Source organism: Vespula pensylvanica, chromosome 6, assembly GCF_014466175.1.
Source record: "Vespula pensylvanica isolate Volc-1 chromosome 6, ASM1446617v1, whole genome shotgun sequence".
Classification (NCBI taxonomy): domain Eukaryota; kingdom Metazoa; phylum Arthropoda; class Insecta; order Hymenoptera; family Vespidae; genus Vespula; species Vespula pensylvanica.
In genome coordinates, this window is record NC_057690.1 from 2,774,631 (window position 1) to 2,796,718 (window position 22,088).

The 22,088-nt window shown below is 36.0% G+C and overlaps 1 protein-coding gene across 3 annotated transcripts in view; it reads right to left on the reverse strand.

Annotated features, from left to right (window-relative positions):
* Positions 1-22,088, reverse strand: part of LOC122629846 (zwei Ig domain protein zig-8-like) — a 142,933-nt gene that overhangs the window by 2,968 nt on the left and 117,877 nt on the right. For all 3 annotated transcript variants that reach the window (XM_043813684.1, XM_043813685.1, XM_043813683.1), the window contains 4 exons: positions 17,557-17,804; positions 12,846-13,065; positions 7,903-8,086; positions 1,059-1,201 (listed from right to left, as the gene is read on the reverse strand). In XM_043813684.1, the coding sequence (XP_043669619.1) occupies positions 1,059-1,201; positions 7,903-8,086; positions 12,846-13,065; positions 17,557-17,804 (795 nt within the window). The remainder of the gene's footprint in view (positions 1-1,058; positions 1,202-7,902; positions 8,087-12,845; positions 13,066-17,556; positions 17,805-22,088) is intronic.

Here is a 22,088-nt window from a genome sequence, read left to right on the forward strand (position 1 = left end):
GATTATTATATTTGCTCGTCTATTACACAATGATAAATCTTTGATTGGAAGGTAAACGATGCACAGTATTGGATTACCGAATAAGTAGATCGATGAAAAACATGATTTCGTGTCGTCTCATCGTGACGATGCAATCAAAAAGATGGACGAATGCGATTAAATAGCGTAGAAATTTAAAGAGACTCCTCGAAAATGGCGCGGCAGTAGTTACTCGAAGGACGTTCACGAAATTGAAATTAATCGTGTCAATGCGCTCAAAGTAATCGCGTTTTACGATGAGTGCCGACGAGGACGAGGACCGTCTCTATCGAAACGTTCGTTTTCGAGAGGATGCATTTGAAGAAATTACGAGTTGAGTGGTTGGCTCGAGTTTTTTCTCGAATCAGCGAGAAACGTATTCAAATAGCATCGTCGACTGCCGACAAGAAGTCGTGCGAAGGATAATTACGTTAACGATAATCATCCTGATAATCTTCGAGATAAAAATTCTCATATTTTTTCTCCTTCTTATTGTTTTCCTTCTTTTCTTATTATTGCAAATATAAAAATTGCAGATATTCTCCTGTGAGAGGAAGATTCAACGTTGGTTAAATTTTCATTGAAAAAGTAACCATAAAATGTAAGTAATTGAAAAAATCGTTTCAACGACGAAACGTACTTATCGTATCTTATCAGAAATGAAGAATTCACTCGTTGATCCAAAAGTTACGCTTTTCAATTTTATCCGAATGTCTCTCGAACGATAGGAAGGTATCGGATACAGAAATTTTTTCCCGTGAGAATAAAAATTCGGATCTCTGTGGACTAAAGTGTACATACGTGTGTCGGGTATATGTATAAGTATATATCTATGTATAGCGATAGGCAGTAGGATCGAGGTCTTTCCCGTTGCTCTTCCTTCGTATGAATATTTGAGTGCTTATCGATCGGGATGAGAGAGACGACATCGTATTTTGGTGGACGGTTATTCACCGTGAGGAGGAAAGGAGTAGTGGTTGAATGAGGATGAGAGTTAGTCGAGGGACGAGGAATAAAATTTTATTCTATTTTATTCTCACCATTCAGGACATGTACATGAACCGTTGCAGGCTGATCAGGCATGGTGGTGAGCATGCACGTGTAGTTACCACTGTCCGCTGGTCCGACTCTCGCTATGCTGAGAGTAGAGTTGGCCCCTTCCTCCATTAGGTCCGTTTTCACGCTAAAACAAATGTGACTCGTCGAAATTTTCATTTCGATGTATGTATATACATATATAAATATACATATATGTATATACATATATGAAACTTCCTCTTTGTACGTACGAGCTTTCCCGAATGAAATCGGAATAATATATGTGCGATAAAGTGTCCCTTCATGTACGATCGTAGGACAAAATATTGCTTTGAAAATGCGTTCGTTCTTTGTAATATCTCTTCTTGCTTTTTATTATCTTTCCTTGCTTTTTTTATTTTTCTTTTTTTCTTTTTTATTCAACGGTCCTAATAATGTACAAGCGTAATTTAAAAAGGATATGCTGTAATTAAATAACATTGTAATAAACGTAAACTTGTATCTGTCTGTCCCAGTTAAAATTACGCACCGGTACTTCCCCTGTAACGTATACTTGATTTAATGCATTATTAATTAATTTACGGAATTTAAAAAGAACCGGGAGATTATGCGCAGTTGACAAAGCGTTATAAATTTACACAAGGGTGGACTGTTTAGCAATTAAAATATCGTTGAATTTTTTAAAACGATAAGACAAACATTTTATTGCTGACGTTTATGAGAATTAAAATATCATGAATTTCTGCTTTATATAAACGCAAGTTTTATTGCCTTGCATATAAGTTCTTTTTAAGGTATGTTCGCCGATTCGATCAGACGTAAGACGCTTTTAAAGTCGTTCGTTTTGTTATTGTCCCTCTTTGCTTTGTTCCTTTAGTGGAATGGGAAACATTTCAGACGAGAAGAGTTTCTCGAATTTCTCATTACTACCAACGAGCATGCAATCCAACGTTCTCCATTATACTATATTCTCTTTCCCTTTTTCTCTTCAAACTATAATTACAAAACCTCGTCCAATTTTATATTTTAATTTGATCTTAAAGACTCATTAAATCTCGAAGAAAAGTAGTTGCACAACTATTTTTTTATTGAACGTGTAACGTATAAAAAAAGTTCGATATGTTAGAATGTAATAAAATTGACGATTATCGAGTGTCTTCGTACATGTATCTATGCAAAGAATTGATAAAAGTGGATAAACTAAAATTAATCATCACTTGTGAAAATTTATTACCAAATTTTTAAATAAAGTTTACCGTTTATAATTATCCGAAAAAATCTACTAATCATTCTTTCTTACTAATTATTTAAATTTCAACATAAATAAAAATATTCCCTATCTCTCTCTCTCTCTCTCTCTCTCTCTCTCTCTCTCTCTCTCTCTCTCTCTCTCTCTCTCTCTCTCTGTCTCACGTTATGCTGTTTATCCAGTATAAACATAAACACGAAATATGCGATAGCTACGTCGAGACACATTAATGCGAAAGGATTCGCGGCCCAATTTTTCCTTTTTCCTTTCTTTCTTTTTCCTTCGCTCGTCGGCGGATCGATGCAGCTCAGCGCAAAATTAAAAAAGAAAAAAAAGAAAAAATGACGAACGTAGGTGGGTGTATCACGGTTTCTCAAGCGGGCAAGCGACACTGGCATTAAGTAGGTCTCCTTCTTCTCGTTAGAAAGCGTCTCTACTTCTGCTTTTCGAGGAGAAGAATAGCGCCGACGACCTCTTCCTCGAAGTACGTTAATTGCTGGTTTCAATTTAACAACCGCGGTTCTCGGAGGAATGGTGGTAGGGGGTTAGAAAGGAGGGGCAGGGGGGAAGGAAAGGAGAAGTTGAAGGTTGGCCTCAAGGGACTGCCCGTCTTCCGTTCGTGCACGCTTTCTTGGAAACTCGGAAAGGCGAATGAAAAGATGGCTGAACTTCTATTCTATTTTGATCGTATTTCTTTGGTGAAAAATATTTTACTGGTACGGTCTTTATGATTTTTCCTTTGCAAAAGGAAGAAGAGAAAGAAGATGTGAACGACGATAACAGTAGAGTCACGACAAAGACGATTATTCTATACGGTTAATCCCATTTTTTGTATTACTTATAAAAAGATTCCATTAGGATGAAAATTATTCACAAGGATGAGATAGAAAAGGTAATGGGAAAAAAAAAGGAAAAAGAGTAAAGAAAAAGAAAGTAAAACTCTTATTTCTTACAGATTCGGGTACGACGTAAGCTCTTAATCGCAGTCACCACGATTCTCGACATGATTCACGTTTATCCGTTTAACTGAACACACGCGAATGTTGGAGAACGATTCTCTCGTAGTAAGAAAAAGTAGGATAAAGGGGTTACCTCGTACTAACTCTTGAAAGAGAGAAAAAGAGATACAGAAAGCATGGAGAACAAGAGAAAGAGAGAGAGAGAGAGAGAGGGAATGAGTTTAATTGAAAAAATTCCTGCGCTGCAATTCGTCCGCTCGTTATCTTGCAACGATAAAAAGTCCCCAAGAAAATTGTTTGCTGATCCAGAAGGGGCTCGACGATAGACATAGGTACACCAACACGTCCCATACGCTAATACAACGACGTATATATTTGATTTCGCAGCCGAGCGTAGAGCTAATTGCGTCGCGAACCAAGTGAGAACATCTTTTTTATGTATATAACGAGATTATTCTTCTCGAAGTGAAAATACTTCCTCTTTGCGTGCTGTTTGAACGTGATGAAAAATGGTACTCATTTAAGGAACGTAGCGTTTGAATTGAAGACATCTTCGAACGATCAATTTTACCTTTTTGAACTTTCCCGTTGGAATTGTGATGAAATATTAAGGAATAAGGTTTATATTTATTATTATAATTGTAGAATCTTTCGTTGTACTTATTTAATAATACTAATTTCATGTAAGTAAAATGGAGATTGTTTAGAAATAGTTTTGATGTCTAGTGTGTTCAGCGTTAATGATCGAAATACTTTAATTTTATTATATTTGATAAAAAAGCTTTTCTTTCAAAGCTTTCCTGCTCGGTCAAGGTTCGATGATCATAAGAATTTCATCCGTTTTCTTTTTTCCTACAAATCCATCCTCTTGCCGTCACGGTTAATAACCGCGAAGTGAGTCGCAAGCTTTTATCTTGATCGATCGTTGCTAATAATAGGGGCGTGTAATCGTTGATATTGGAAAAAAATGTGAAACTTTTTTCCTCTTATATCCGTGTTCGAACCATCGTATCGTACATGACACGTTGATGAATTAGGATCGATTTAGGACTTTTATACGATTTGATTAGGTACTGGTTATTACCGTTTCTGTGATTACGATAGTACAGTTAATAGAAAGAGATAAAAAGATCAAATTGTGATAGAAGAAGTTTATACGCAGTAAATATACTTTTTAGTCACGCCGATAAACATCATTATAAAATGTATTCTTTCCTAACTAATTTCCTAATGTGCTTGAAAATCCATTATCCGAACAACAATCTGAATGAAATTTCGATTATATGATCATTAATTAAATGAATTCTCGAACGTACGATTAAATGCAGTTTGATTATCTCTATACGCGTTTGCAAATCGATAGATTATGTTGGTTTATTCGGTTAGTTCTCGTGAACTTTTTATTCGACCATTTCTTTTTTCTTCTTTTTTCTTTTTTTTTTCTTCTTCTTCACGACGATACACTCTAGAGCTGATTGTAATCATTCTTAGCAATTTGCCTCTTCGAGAGGAAAAAACTAAATTGATCTCTTCCTTTTTTCCAGCTCCCTTTCTCGAACAGTAATGACGAAGTAATTCAGTTCAAATTTCAGTCTTTGCGTTCGTATGCAAATTTCTTTTCGATGCCAAATTTCCGATGGATTTAATATCCGCACGATTTGACGATCGTCGAATCTCTTTCCGTTCTCTTTCATTTTATCATCGTGCCCTATTTCCTATCTCCATAGACGGAACCATATATCACGCATCGATTAATCTCTATCGGTCGACATACATAGATATTTCCTTCTCTTTTTTTTCTCTTTTTCCTTTTTTCTAATTTTTATAGACGAAACGAAGCTTTCCTGACTTTAACCACCAAACGAAATTACCAAATTTACTAGCTTTATCGCCGATCGTTAAACCGTTGATGACGATGCGTCTCTACCGTCACTTTTATCACTTTTATCATCGCTTTTCTCATTACTCTACTCCATAATGTCATGGAAATGCCGGAGGTCGGCGTACTAAACAGCTTCGAGTGCTCGTTAAATCAGCACTTGTCGGCTCTAATTTCTTACTCGACGAAGGTAATAGTGTCTCCATCTTTTTCTTTCTATATAATAGTGTCCTCCTCTCTTTCTCTCTCTCTCTCTCTCTCTTTCTTTCTTTCCCATTCTTGTTATCTTCTTTATCGGAAGGAGCTTACGGGGAAAATATTAAGCGACGTTAGTCGCTTGTTTATGCGACCACGTGTACCACGTGGTAATTTTACGATGACGAAAAAAGAAGACGAATAGATATTGCAGTAACAAGAGATCGAGCGAGAAAGAGAATGATGGAGAGGAGAAGGTAGTAACTTATTTTCCTTCTTCTCCCTTCATGCTCTATCTCTTCAGGTAAGAGGAGACTTTCCGTGTATACACCTTGATATGTACAAAGAGCACAGGAAACTAATTCCATTTACCGCTAGCAATGTCTACGATGGTGGCATCGAGTTTACTCTTCGTAATGGTCTACGAACCGATGCTCAACATTTTCAATCCAAGAAGATCTTACATTCTGTCTTTATTTTTTTCCGTCTCGTTTCTTAAGTCTTCGTATTTTCAACTTTATTTTCGATTCGTCGTTAGAAACAATTTCACGATTATCTTTTTTTCGTTCTCTCCTTCTCTCTCTCTCTCTCTCTCTTTTTTTTGTCTTTTTCTCTTTCTCTCCCTCTGGCAGTTCTATCTATTTTCAAGTACGCCAAGGTTTACTTAGCATGGATCAACGTACCATGGGAAAACGTGAGGTGTCGCTTTGCGAAAGGCACATCACGAATAGTTGAAGTTGGATTATAACTTTCCTTGTAAAGACGATAACTCGATCTCCCTTTACATTCTAGTGGTATACCAAAGTTACTCTTTTGCAGTAACCGTTCGTAGTTATATATTCGCTATATTCGATTCTTTTCGTAAAATGTGGGTTCGTTACATTAATGATGTATAAATTAAGTGTAACTTATAAAACAAAAGCACCATTACAGATTTATTTAATAGTACTGGAGAATACTGAATTAATTATATAGCCACATACAAAATAGAGTTGAATATAATATAAAGGCAATAACAAATTCAAAGCGACTATCCATGTTTCATTAAATAATTTTCCAAACTACAAATACATTGCAAATAATAGTTCATTCGCAGGATGGAAGGACATATTTTGGCTTTCATTATTTTCCCGCAAGCGTTCGCTCGAGTATTTGTATAATTTTAACTCTGGTATAAAACGAGTATAATGCATGTCGGTAATTAGAGGACCAATTTTGTAACTCGAACAGAAACATTCGAACTCGCTCCTAACTAATAGAAAGAAAAACATGGCGACATATACGTGCATACTAGAAGTTATATTGTATGTATCTCGTCGCGTAGCAATTGTGGTGAGTATACAAGCGGTTACAAAATTAACGTTGCACCATTTAAATGGAGTTTCGAAAGGTGACAACGATGGAAAGTTTAAATTGCTTTAGTTTTAGTGTTTCAAGCTTATTTTGTTCGCGGATAAGTCCTGTCTAGAGAATTCAGTTTCTTACGCATTTTCTTCATCGTATCGCCTTCGATTTCGACGAAAATCATCGTCGTTGTTCATGGATTCTTAACCTAGAGGTATTGCCCGAAATTTTCTTATTTTACGAGCTTGAATGTTCTCGACCATTGCTTCGAGCGAGTTTGAACTTTATTCACAGAACTAAGAGTACGAGTTACGGATGCTGAGAGCTCAGCATTTATACCGAGACCGACTCGAATAATGAATTCTTACGCCTTGCTATTACTTAGTTAAAACTCGACCTTATCGAATCGAGTTATGAAAGCGTAGCAACGTATTAAAAATGTCTTTATGAAATAGAGAGAGAGAGAAAGAGAGAGAGAGAGAGAGAGAGAGAGAGAGAGAAAGAGAGAGAGAGAGAAGTGCCAGGACTCTTGATCGTCTAATCCCATTTTCCTTTTATTTTCGAATAGTAAAATTGTCCTAGTCTTTCTGGAGCACTTCTAATTGAGAAAATTGCTATCCAGACGTTTCGCGAGTCATCTACCTTTCTTCATTCTTTCCCAAAGAAATCTCATTAAAATGTTGGTCGAATGATAATGTTCCCTTTAATTGTTAAAATGTTCTTTAATATTTACACCGACTGAGGCTTCGAGTTGGAAGTAAAGAGAAGACTCGAAGAAGAAAAAGAAACGACGCGCGTATTGTCGAGAATAAAGAATAATTATCTCAAAAGCTGAGTGCATCGTATATAGTTGTTGGATAACGAACAATGATGTTTCGATGGAATACTCGTAATATTCGATAATTAATGGAATTACTTTAGCCAATTAATAAATTGGATAAGTCATTTCTTAAGAGACTCGTTGTTTCTTATATTTTTTATATAATCTTTTAATTGGAAAAAAATCTTACCTTTTTACCAGCAAGATTTTTGCAAAGTCTCTGATTTATATTATAATTCTTTTCAACTCCCGTTTTCCTTGGAAGCAATTCTTCATTAAGTATAAACAATTCGCAAATTAACATAAGAGCTAATTAAAAATAATGTTAAAATCGATCGAAAGAATTATTCGCAAAGCGTTCGGATTAGAACTGATATATTATTTTGAATGTTTGACCAACCTGATACCACCTCTCGTTGTGTCGTAGTTCAGAGTTCGATTACCATGGAGCCATTGGACGACACTGTACTGGACCTGCATCGCTATGTGACGCACAACGCATAGCAGTTCGATGGTGCTATCCGCCTCGTAGTATTTGTCCCTTAGCGGTTGACCCGCGGCGTCCACTATTTGGACGGATGGCGCTGAAATGGGATGAAACGAATTCAAGATGCGATTACCTAAACGTTGTCAAGATCTTTCGAATGGAAACAAAGAGTATTGTCATTTATTTATATTGTTTATTTGAGGTAACAATATTTATCTCTAATAAATATCTACGATATAAATACATTGATAAATAATAAATGAAGTTGCATCGAGCTTCGATTCGTGCCTCGAAATCTCTTCTACCATCGAACGTTTCCATAAGAATTTATTAATAAACGATCACATTATGGAAATACATTTTCGCACTTTTGCGATTAAAACTCAAACTTGTATTATCGTAGTATCGTTAAGCCGTAGATTATAAATTATCGTTGAAAATAAATCTCGACGTTTCATTCGGCGAAATAATTTTCAAATTTTCTCTCTCTCTCTCTCTCTCTCTCTCTCTTTCTCTCTTTTTTTGACCCAAATACTCAGAGCACTATCGGATTACGGCCGACTTGAGCCACGAGTATTTTATTTTATAGGGCCAATAAATAATGACAAAACGCTCTTGTCCACGCGCTTGTATGCATATATAACTAACAGTGCTGCGGGCTCCGTTAGTTATATATGCATACAACGCTTCAAAACGATTCCACCCTATCCTTGTTTTCTGGATCTCTTCCAGGTACGAGATCGAAAGAGTCAGGGTTTACGAATGTATGCATGAAAGAGAAAGAGAGAAAGAGAGATATTCAAGTTGGGCCGTATGCATAGATGTATGCGTCTATATGTTTGTGGCCACAGGAAAAGAATCATGAAGAAGGAAAATGCTTTGAGTATAGATCTCGACTGCTCTCGAGTGATATTTTCGAGCTCATGAATAGGTGAAAAATGTTTTGCTCCTGCCAAACTTCTGCTCTCGATCGTTTTCCTTCTCGTTGATGCCATAGCGTTTAGGATGTTTGCCGTGCCACGAATTGTATAAACCGCGTCGAAAACTTTTTTCTTTCTCACCTCTTACCACTTTACTTTCTCTGTTATTATTCGTGAAAAATATCAGAGACGCGACGGCTCCGTGCAGATCGATTTATTGGCTAAAAATTTAGACGAGAAGTGATCTTTTGTTGAAAGAGACGTAATAAATCGATCGATTATTCACCCGTATAACGTACAAGGTTCTGTTTCATTCGGACGTTATTATATAAAAGATATCTTCGTAAAAACTACGTGTGAAGAGTTTCATTCGTTCAAACTGTCGAATATGATCGAAAGAATTTGCGAAGAAATTTCGTAAGAAGAAAATCAATATTCGTTCAAGTAGAGAATCTTTGATATTTTTTTATTTTATATACATGCTCTTTTAATAGTAAAAAAAATTTCCTAAGCTGTAATTGTCGAAAGGTAAAAGAAATTCGTTGAAAGATTGATGTATAGATAAGTTTAGCAATTCGGATGCTACCTCTTTTTCGTTGGATATCTTCCTGTCTAGGATTATACACTGATCCCTTACTCCTCGTTCGTTCGCCAGCTCGTTCAACAAGGGAACACGAGCCCTCTACTTCTTGGTATGTATAAGTGACAACGGATGCTGTAGTTTCGAGAAGATTATCTGACCGGGATCCTTTCTCAAATCCTTCGGCTAAACATGTCTGAACGAATTCGTGGATATAACGAAAACGCTCATCGATTTCGTATTACACCTGAACGAAATATTTGATCTGATAAGTTATATCATTTTTCTTGACATATAAGTACAATATAACAGTCAATTTCTTCTTCTCTTCTTTTTTTTTCTCTTCTCCTGTAAGAAGCAAGATGTTCGTCCAGTCAATGTACTTCCATTGAATAATAGAAATAGACGTTACGAAGAGTTTTCAAGCACATAATTTTTTCATTACGCAAATACTGTAGAAAGTTAATAATATAAATTTTCTCGTCGGAACGAACTCATGGCATATTCCCGTGAGATAAGCAGGGAAATGGATTTTTCAAAGTATATCGTCTAGTTGAATGAGAGAGAGAGAGAAAGGGAGAGAGAAAGTTACGAAAGAATCTTCTGAAACTTCATGAAGAAGGTGTCATAATCCCTTTTCTAAAAAAACAAAACGTTTAAGCTCTCGACCTGTTATGAAAGTTTCTTTTTCTTGGCACCGACTACGTAGTAGGAAATTAACTTTGTCGATCGGGCGGACGAGAAGGAAAAGATATACGACTATCATAAAAAACATATTTACCGTTGTTTCATCAATTTTTCCAAGGTTATATGAATATTTGAACGTGAACCAACAGAGAAGAGATATTTCTTTTGTAATTAGTCTAATTCGCTGACTTGAAAAATTAACGCGTCGAGGTGGAGTAAAAATAGATAGAATAGACAGAATTTCTTTCTATGAGAGACATAGAAACAGGCGATCGAGAAGTTTCTTCGAGAAGAGAACCTATAGAAGTTTCAGCGTGAACTTTTCCGCAAACCTCTTTCGAATTTATACATTATCGTATGAAATACGTCCGTAAGTAAAAATTATGATCTCTCGATTTGCTCATTAGTGATACTCTGAAATACTATGGTTAAAGTTTTTCAATCAAAACTTTTATCTCAAAAATCGTAAAGGCTCAGCCCATTAAATTTACTGGCGTTGACATTTGTTTCTTTACTTTGAGAAGATGGAAGTAAAAGAAATGTGACACTTCCGAACATTATTTTAAACGTTTCGCTTAATCCTTTTTACATCGGGAAATAGAAGAAAAAGATGATCGTAAGCAAAGAAGAAAAAAGAAAAGAAAGAATTCCCAAGCTAGTTCCGCAGTTTGACGCTTACAGAATGTCTCGGAATTAATTTACGAGCGTGACGTTGTTACAGGAGTTTGTTCGATGGTTTGTCGGTAGCGCGACAAGTATTTGTTACTTCCCGATAGGTCCGTTGGAAACTGGAGCAAACTGAAATTCCTGAGTGGATATCGACGGCCGGTGGTCGAAACATTAACGCGCACAACTAGTTTTGACGAATTGGAGAAATGAATAATCCTGTTAAATCGTTCCTAATCACTTCCAACTTCGATGCTAAGCGTTCGCCGAGGTACTATTCCAAAGTTAAGAGATCTTTTCGAAAAGACATTATGGCTGATTGTTACCATGAAAATTAAACGATCCTGTTAATTTTCCTTCGAAATCGCACAAGTCAGACGATATTTCACCTTTGAAATTGCTTCTCTCGAATAAAAAATATCTCTCGCCATTTTCTAGACGATGCTAGTTAACTTTGCTTAACAAGCGTTCTTAACAAGTCACGTTCTACCTTCTGAAAACTTTGAAGATCGCATTGAAATTTTCATTGGCACCGCAGCTGTCCACTTTTTCGGTTACGTTTAAGGACCATTCTTGGCTATCTACTTTCTTACGGATCCTCGGAATTGTACAGTACGGCTTGACAGAAGACATTAATCCTATCCACTTCTCTTTCGTGGATCGACAAAACCAACTTCTTCCGTTTTCGTTCGCGCAGTCTCATCGAATAGTCGGCTCACCAGTACTCCCCGTCCATTTCAACTACGCCACTTCGCCTTCAATTATCCTTCTAACCGGTCTTCCTACCACGAGGGCTTTGCGAACGAAGCCAATTTGTTCGATCGCTCGCGGAATACCGGAGCTCTCTTCCATTCTCCTTCATTCCACTATTCTTTTCTCTTCCTCTACGTTTTACTCTCCTACTAATCTAATGGATACGAATATCAGCGAAGGATTTCTTTTATTTGGATTATCTATATCTTAGGAATTTATGGATCTACTACTCCTTATGAAATTCTCCAACATTTGTATCTGAAATTAGATTAGCTATTTTCGTGTATATATATATATATATATATATATATATATATATATATATATATATTATTCCAAACTTTCTATGAAACTTTCGACATTTTTATTATTAATTACGAGAAGCAATGAGATCATCGATCGAATGTAATTACAATGGAAGTATACAAAAATTGTTATTAACGATAACGTAACATAATTTAATTAATTTTGAAATATAAACATAAGAAATAAAAACGAAGAATTTATTTTTTATTAAAATTTACATTAAGCGCACGTTCCTACCATAATCGGGAGATTCTTTGTATCGAATAATCTCATTACGTTTGATCTAGAAAATCTCTTATTCGAAATTCTTCTTAAAATGAACGATTCTAGCGAAAAATTGTTACGCATTAAGGATCATACCGTTTTCGTACGAAAATTGTTCTGAACGACTTGAACGGCTTTCTAAACCGTAGTAGCATTGTACAGTAATGAGCATGGTAATCGGCGTATAAAAGAAAGAAGCTCCAACGAAATGTCCCACAGAGCTTATTCGCGAGAGAAACATTGTTATCGTTGAAAAATGATAAAAATACACGAAAAGAGAACTGCTCGAGAAGAAAATAGAATGAATACAACTTCTATCTCGTAGAAAATGAAATAGGGTATGGAATGGAATTGTAAGTTTATCAAAGAGGGTTCAAGTACTATGAAACTTTCGCTGATTATATACATACGTATGTGCATACGGATATCGTCGACACAAAGGAAAATGTAAAAACAATAAACACGTTCAAAGTTACCTTTAATTACATTTAACTGAAACCCGATATATGATACACTCAGCGTTTCGAATCATCATCAAAGAACTCGTTTGCGTTATATTCACTCGAGTAATTGCAAATAAAATATTCTACGTACGTATATATGTAGGTAAGCGTTATCTAGGCACATATTATTCTCTAGGAACATGGCTATCATTTCGAAGGATGTTACGAAAGACTTACCGTTGATGTGTAAATTTATGCGAATAAACTTGGGCGGATGAGTGCTGATCTGACATTCGTACTGACCCTCATCACTGCTATTGACGCGTTTGATTTCTAAACGCCAATTGTCTGGATACTGAAACACGATGGTGTATCTTGGGTCACCGGTGTACGTGAGATGGCCGACAGTCAACAAATTCATTTTTTCACTGTTTTCCTGTCTCCTTACCCAAGATACCTATGAACAAGATAAAAGTTTTATTTTATATACTTATTATATGAAAACATCGATATTCTGAATATTCTAGAATTCTTTTTAAAATTGATAAAGGACAAAAGTGGAATTCTACAATTCATAAAATATCAAGGCTGTAACCAAGCAAATAGATAGTAGGTGAAAATATCAACAGGTGCGTAAAGCGTCGTTGATGTTCTTCGAACGATTGGAATCGATATTTTTGAGAACTTCTAGCATATGTGCATACGTGCATTCGTATATAATATACATACATACACCAACACACACACACACACACACACACACACACACACACACACACATACATATATATATATATTATTTCTGTCTCTTCCTTCTTCTCTCAATAAAAAATATGATATGTCGCTATGAAAATATATAGCCATAGTATTCTTTTTAAGTACGATCTGTAACATTCGATTGGAAAAAGTATAATTTCGAGCGTGCTTGAAAGTTTAGTTGGATGCTGCAGGGAGAATAGAGAACAAGCCGATTGGAAGGTGTCGCGTTAGAGAGAGATGGAAAATGAAAGAGATAGAGATAGAGAGAGAAAGAGAAATAGAGAGATAGATAGATAGATAGATAGATAGATAGAGAGAGAGAGAGAGAGAGAGAGAGAGAGAGAGAGAGAGAGAGAGAGACAGAGAACGTTGGGCGAAAGCGTAGGACGGAGTATGCAGTTTATCCGCGTAATTGGAATTGGATAGTGTGTTTCCGAGTAACTCCATTAAATGCACGCGATATCGTACATCTTCTACATGGATATCTACGAGGTATACAGGTATTATCTCCCCAACCGAGATTCGTGCGTTGTGTATAGCCACACACGTTCCACGCAGGTTACACCTTGTAATCGCTGCTACCTCTCTTTTCACCTTTCTGTCATCCCATAAAATAATTATCGAAAAACTCGTTTCTATGATCGATACGAAAGATCTTCAATGCTTTTCTATTGTCCTTTGTTTAATTTGATTGATCTATGGTAACGAATGACAAACAATGAATGTAGAATTTTCATCGTAGAATATATCCTAGAATAATATGAGAGATTTTCATCTATATGAAATGCAGGATATTCTTTTTCTTGTTTTTTTTTTTTCTTTTATATAATATTACGCGCAGGTATCTTCTAGATATTCCAATTATATATATATATATATATATATATATATATTATTAATACATACAAAATTAATATAATTTATTATATATTATTATATATATATTATTTCAATTATATATATATATATATATATAAATTGTCGGAGGAGAAACGTCGTCCAATTAAAAACATATTCACCGTAACAGATCCTCGAATATAGAGAAAATTGAAGGGACCTTTTAAAATCGCATATACCTATCTACGGGCAAATCGTTTAACGATACTCCCGGCATATAATAGCCGCAAAACGCACGACTTTTTACGCTCTATCCATCATTCCCATCCAACATCCGTTATTCATTATCCATCAATTATTTCATATGGAAGTTTGAAATCGTAAAAACGTTTTAATTTTACGATCGTGACCGATGGTTTTACGGTACGTCTATACCTACGTGTCTGATTTGGAAAAGTCGAAATGAGTCTCGTATTTCGGGAATTTATTCCTACAAATGTTACGCATATAATAAATGTGATCTTCTATGGATCTTTAATTAATTATACGCCGAAGATAATTGCGTGTGGATAATATCGTTAGCATGTCGTCGTTAGTAGTAATAGCAACAGCAATGATATTAATAGTCCATATTCCTCTGAAATGTGACAGGCAAAGAGAGAAAGAGAGAGAGAGAGAGAGAGAGAGAGAGAGAGACATAGAAGAAGAGAGTGAGAGGTCAGAGTTTAGCAAAGTGCATCGTTTTCAGGATATATTCATAACCGAACGAGGTGATAGCGATGGTGGTTCAGGGTTTCTCAACGTTTTAGCATTTCGAACGGGCGAGTGGGTACGTTCGAGAGGATCATAACCATTAGCAGTAAAAGCGGTAACTCTTTGATATATACCGAACATATCGCGTAGCCGTAATTACCAAATTATGTAAATTATCGTCGAAAGTTACACTAGTGATGCGAGAACACGAGTCTTTTATACATTTCCCTCGTACTTGGAAAACGAGCTTCGTGGTTGGCTACGCTTTTTCGTTTCAATGATTCTTAAAAAATCTTTTTTTTTTACTTGTAAATCTATAGAGATACTTTTCTTTACTTAACGCTATATGAACGTATAGATTATATCTAGAAATACAATGTTTGTTAACATTGATAAATTAATTATCTATTTATAAATGAATAACAATGTGATTCTTTAGCACTATGTATTCGTAGGATACTTTTCTTAATAGTACTCGTGAAAGAAACCGTATAAATAAATGTTTATACCGATAAAAACTGATACGACAAGTCTATCCGATGAGAAATTGACACGCTCCTATTACTGTAGAAACACGATGAGAAAGCGATTTCTTCGATCAGTAGGTTAGTAGCGACCGTAATTAGTATTATGCTAATGACAAACAAGGTTTCCGTTGATGTAAATTAACTCGTCAAACGCAATGTGTATTTGTAGAGGTTGGTAATAACGCGAGTTCGATTATTAAAGGAGATATTTGATGGAAGAACGTCTATCAAGAGCTTCATCGGACGTGAACCATCAAAGGGCTTCTTTGATGATGTCGACTAAATAACAGAGGAAGATGGTCTGATACTGATTTGCTCTAGCTACGTTCGTTTATCGTTATTGTGTCATCGGTCTTTGGAAAGCAAATTACTTCGTTTGACATTTTGCAAAAGAATTATTGTAGAATGAAAAAAAGAGAGATAGGGAGAGGAAGAGAGAGGGAGAGAGAGAAAGAGAGAGATCTGATTTTCTTTGCTAAGGGCAAATTGAAAATTTGAAAATTTTGGACGAAGAGGCAGCTTGTTAACCGGAACACAGGATAGCAAGAAGGTGACAAACTAGACGGAAATACTCTTCGTACTTGACATCACTTTTCAGGGTATTTCCCTTGACCCTTTGAACTCGCTAACTGAGCCAACAGAATTTTCAAACGACTTTCGAAATTGAATGAAAGTCGAGAGCTTGTTAGGTACGAAACGTCAGTTAGCGGAAAAGCTAACGTACCTACTGGAAACGATCGTTCCCCGACACTTTTTAATTATCGGGGATAGCCAGGAGAAAATTGAAGAGTGCACAGAATAATACATTACTTTGAAATACATACATAAAGTTAAGAATGAGTTATTCGTAATATATAGAACTATGTCTAACTTTTAAACCTTTTTCCTAAATTATTCCACTTAATTATGAATTATGATTTTTACTCTCTTTCTCTCGTCTTTTTCTCTATTTTTGTCTCTCTCTCTCTCTCTCTCTCTCTCTCTCTCTCTCTCTCTCTCTCTCTCTCTCTCTCTCTCTGTCCTTTTCATCCTATATTTGAAAAGGATTTAACGGTAAATGGACGAACGGTCAATTCGAGATCGTTTAATGATTCGGACATTGTATAGTAGATACTTAGATAGTACAACTCTCGTTAGTGGTTCAAAGCATTGAGCTTGATGGTCGAAGGTATACATGCTAGTTGCGTTTAGGTATTAAGGTAATGCGAATTGCGATTGCTCGACTCGGTGTATCTACTACTATTGCGCGGGCGAGAGTGCGGCCCCATTGCGGCCGTATTGACGTGCGACGTGATGTACACACAAGCCGCGGGAAGAAGGATTGAATTCAAAATGACTCGCCGAAGGAAAGACAAACACGTTCGAGCTCGGCACGGAGTTGTTGGCTCGACAAGAACCAGACCGAGAGAGTTAGTTGGCAGGGTGAAAGAGAGAGAGAGAGAGAGAGAGAGAGAGAGAGAGAGAGAGATGGTGACAGTGAGAGAAGGAGAGAAAAGTTCGATTTAAAGAATCACTACATATAGTTACGATTGAATGCGAAAGGAGCTAACTCTTCGTTCGTACAGAATATTTCATCGACGCTTTAACGATCGTACTAGCCTCTCATAAAATTTTCTCTATTGAATTTCTCTATGATTTTGAAATTAAACTAATTTCTAAATTTCTAAATTTCTGATCCCCCATCTCTCTCGTCCTTCTATTAAATTATTCGTTTGCTAACACTGCCATTACATATTCATAAGGCGTAGATTTTCTCGGAATTTCCTGGATACCTACGTACTTCTACACATATTTGCTTTACGCGATATCATAACGTGTCATATAGGAAACGTTATACCGTTTAGACAGTTGAAATACGTCTCGTATTACCGCTATTAACCTTTCACAAGCGATTAGATAATCTATGATTTTTAGAGATTTTCTTCCATTCTAAAATATTTACATAGTAATTACAATATATCTGTTATATTAATAAAAAAAAATTATACTTTAATATTTAACGTGCAGTTGCGATTAGATTTAACGAAACGAGATTAATCGTATATCGAATTGAAGCTTAGATTGTAACATACCGTTTTATCTTGCAACAATGATATTTTGCAGTCGAGAACAACGCTGGCACCAGCTTGAATAGTAATGTTTTTCGCTGAACTCTCACTCTCAAAGTGAGGACCCCAACGATGATCGTGGTGATGTTGATGTTTGTTCAGAGTACTGTGTGCATCGAATATGTAATTCAGCATCGGTGCGTCTGTTGCTACTGATCGCTTTGCCGCCGTTGTCGCTCTCGTTGATACTTGATCCGTTGACAAAGGTAGATCTATAAAAATTCCATCATTATATCAACAATGACTAATCGATATCAATGAAATATAAAAAAATGTTAGTTTTATCGTTGAAAATATACCGATGTATTTATGACCGTATTCAATAAAACATCTTGTATTATACATAAAGAAAATCGATTTTCCAAAATTCTTCGAATATGTAGATATAAAGTTTTCTTTTATTTCCATGATTTATTATAACATTTGATATGTCAAAAATAAAGTTCACCTTGTTCTCTTATCGTAAGCACGTCGGATATCGATACGAACCCTTCGAACTTGATCGGAGACATTTGCTGCGTGCCTTATCGCGATGCTCGTATCCTACGTCATCGCTTTGAACAACTCCATTTACGATTTCGCGACTCCAAGTGACATTTTGTTCGTTCATGAGTACGAAGCCGCCGGAATGGAAAGAATATTGGTCATGGCTTTTTCCTACGCGATATTCCAATGGAGAAAGAACGTTGCGCATTGTATTACATTTCTTATTTATGAAAGGAGGAAGAAAATAAAAGTGAAAAAGTTATATTGTTACTTCGAGTAGATATACATTATTTATTCACCGGTGAACAATTTTGTATCTAAGATATCGTAATTTAAAAACAAAATTCATTTCCTTTATTATAACATCCACTTTCGTTTATTTAAAATCAAACAAAATATTTTCGTTCAAATGAAAATCGACACCTTTTTACTATTCGAAGAAGTAATCCTTCCAAGAAGTTTTTTCTTTATCCATCACGATCAGAAAAGTAGACCAGAGGAACCTCGTGATACGGCACGCGCGTGCACGGCTTCGTGATAAGTTCTCTACGAAGCCGAATCGAATTTGAGATATTCAATACAGGTACGTATAGCTACGTGTAAGATCACACAAGATTGCTTTTCTTCTTATTACGAATTAAATGGAAGAAATTCGACGTTTTTCGTTAGATTATTTCAGAGGAAAAATTTTTCGTGTTAGGGTGGATACGTCAGAGCGCGGAAGAGGTAGGAGTAGAAGGGAGAAAGTAGAAAAAGAAAAGATCAGAGTGTCACGAAGCGTGAAATTTTCTTTTCCCTGTAAGACAGGAATTCTTTTCTTCTTTCTCTTTTCTTTCCCTTTTCCACCTTCATCCTTATCCTTTCTCTCAAATCCCCACTCCTTCTCTTCCCAACGCCATCCTTTTTCATCTTCCACGAAAATTTCTCCTTCTTCCCTTGAGGGAAAGAAAAACTGATCGAGGATTCAACTGGAACTGTCGAAAGCGTGTCCGGAGTAACAAGGAGTGGGTATATGCGACTATAGGGCTCTTATCTCGAATATGAAAATCGTCGTGCGTCGTATCGACGGTACTAGGATGGGTTTCACGATCGGCGAACGTTTTATCCGTGCCTCGCGAGTCTCCTTCAAGGAATTCGGATCGTTCTGTCTGTTTAGGAGACAGCAAGCGAGACGTCGGTCTTACATAAGTGGTTATCTCGTCTAGCTTTACGTGCTTTTCGTCTTATAAGAAAAGATTCGAATTCCTAAAGAAAAATTCTTACGAAACGTAATTCGCATTTTTATGAATCTCAGTGACTGGAAGAGATGTTCGGAAATGTTGTATGTTCTTGTTAAAAGAAAAAGGAGGACAAAAGGAATGAAAGAATAAAAAAGAAAAAAAGGTTTATTTTTTGAAGCAAATTATATGCTTGCGATATAAATGACTTAGATAATTGCTTAAATAAAAATTGATAAAGTATGGTAAATATCTTATCTCCTTGATGCATCTCAAAGAGTTTATATTGATTTTATAATGCATATACCACAACTTGTTTTAATTCCAACGAATAATCGTCGCTTGTTTCTTTCTTCAACGTTTCTTTATTCAGCAACCCTTATAAGTATTCTTTTTCAAGCAGGCTTCAGTCTTGCGAAGCTTTTTTATAACATCTCTTTTCTTTTACCTTTCTGTCAATATCTTCTCTCTCTCTCTCTCTCTCTCTCTCTCTCTCTCTTTCTTTAAATAAAATGTAACGAATATTCTAAAAAGGCAAAGCGCGAATAAATGGAAACGAGGACGTGCCGTACGTACTGTAATTACGGAGTGATCACTTAACGTAAAAATCTCATTACTATTCGCCCAGTGAATTTATTTCATTTGTATAATCCGTTTTCGTGAAATCAAAGTCAAAAACGTATTCGGTACACTTTTCGTTTGCCTTTCGGACGTAACGATCGACACATTGATAAATGAATCGATTATTGAAAATTTGAGAAAGAAAAAGAAAGAAAGAAAGAAAGAAAAAAAGAAAAGAAGAAGAAGAAAGAAAAGAAATAGAGAAAATCTTTCTTTTCATTCTCGTTTCACGAGAACGTGATTATTGCGATTTCTCGCAATCCATCTTTTCCACTTTTTCTCTCTTTCTTTCTCTCTTTCTCTCTCTCACTTTCTTCTTTTTCTTTTCTTTTTCGAAAATTCGAAAGAAGATTTTCCAGCATCGAGGAAGCGTCTCGCCGCGAAGTCCTCATATTTTCATCCTACGCGAGAACCTGCACAAGCTTTAATCGACCTGCTTCGAGTCTCGCAAACACTCGAGACTTCTGACTTGGCATTTTCCCTCGTATTACGTTCCGCGCTCCGTTCCTGCTCTAGATAGAAAATGGAATCGCGTTTTCAGTAAAAAGCAAGAAAAAACGGCACTTCTCTCTCTTTCTCTCTATTTTTCTGACAAGTGCTACAGAAAACGATCGGATCGGTCCTTAAAAATCGTCATCGATTTTCAAGAGATATTTTCGAATAACATATGCGATTGAATAAATAGTAATCATAGTCGTTGGTCACATGCGAATTGTGGATCTTGAGGTTTAAAGATTGTTGATTGCAATTCTCATATATTATTAAATTTGCGTATTAATTTGTCATAATGTATTAAAAATTGCTTTAAGTGCTTACCAATTTCAGAAAGGATAAAGAAAATGAACAAAGGAAAAGAAATAACTTTAATGTATTGATCGAAACGTGAAATGTGCTACTAGCTATATATATATAATAACTCAATAAATAATCTTAACGTTCAAACTTTATTTATTTTTACGTTCTATATATATATATATATATATATATATATATATATATAACAAATAAAAAACCTATTACTAAGAAATAAAATGGGATACAATAACACTAGGAGACAGATGTAACGGGTTTAAAAGTTGCCTGTGACGTATCGAAGGACGCATGTGGAGCTGGACCATGAGCAGAGAGAATGGTGCGCCATGTGACGTGACTACGTTGGGATGGTGGTAGTACGTGCCACTCGAGAAAGCGTGCTCGTGGTTAAAAGTCGATGTGGTTAAACGTTGAGCTCGAGAATGTACGTTTCTAACACGGCACGCTTCTCTCTCTCTCTCTCTCTCTCTCTCTCTCTCTCTCTCTCTCTCTTTCTCTCTCTCTCTCTCTCTCTCTCTCTCTCTCTCTCTCTCTCTCCGTCTTTCTCTCGAATAGGATACAGCATCGAGGCAATGTCGGTAGCGTAATTTTAGGGAGCTGCGGGCTAACCACAGTAAATAATTCCGATTCGAAGCACAGTCCAGTTGTATTCTCATGTATTATGCATGTAACGTCGTCGGTGCAGCGTGCATAACGCACATAGTCTAGACTTAGTCGATACGCAACATCGCTAGAGATAGATAAATACAGAAAAGGAGAAGAAGAAAAAAATATTTGTTAAACGTGACATGTACTTTAACAATGCAAATTTCACGATCATTAAATTTAGTAAATTAATTAAACGTAATATATAATATTATTAAACGATATCCCAATGAAAGTCAAGTCTTATAATAAAATGAAATGGTTAATAGCATGTCTAGACGTATTTTAATCTTCTTATTTCTTCTTATTCAGGTAAATACATCTAACCTAAATGATAAAGTAAATATAAAAGCAACTTATTTCTAGAGATAAACAAAGAGCTTCTAAAGCTACTTTATTCCCTTACGTCGACGATTCCCGTCTCTTTACTTGAACGCGTCATCACCAACGAGATCCAATTTAACGATCGCTCGAGGAGAATCGATGCGAGCGTTTGTGCGAAAATCCGTAGAAATATCTTCACGACGAATCACCCCCGTGAGACTTGGTCGTTTCTATTTGAGAGCTGTTCAGTGAACTCTTGCGTACTCTCGCTCGATGGAATGGATTAAGGTAAAAGCAACGACGAAAGGAAGAGAGTGAGAAAGAAGAAGAGAAGAAAGAGAGAGAGAGAGAGAGAGAGAAGAGAGAGAGAGAGAGAGAGAGAGAGAGAGA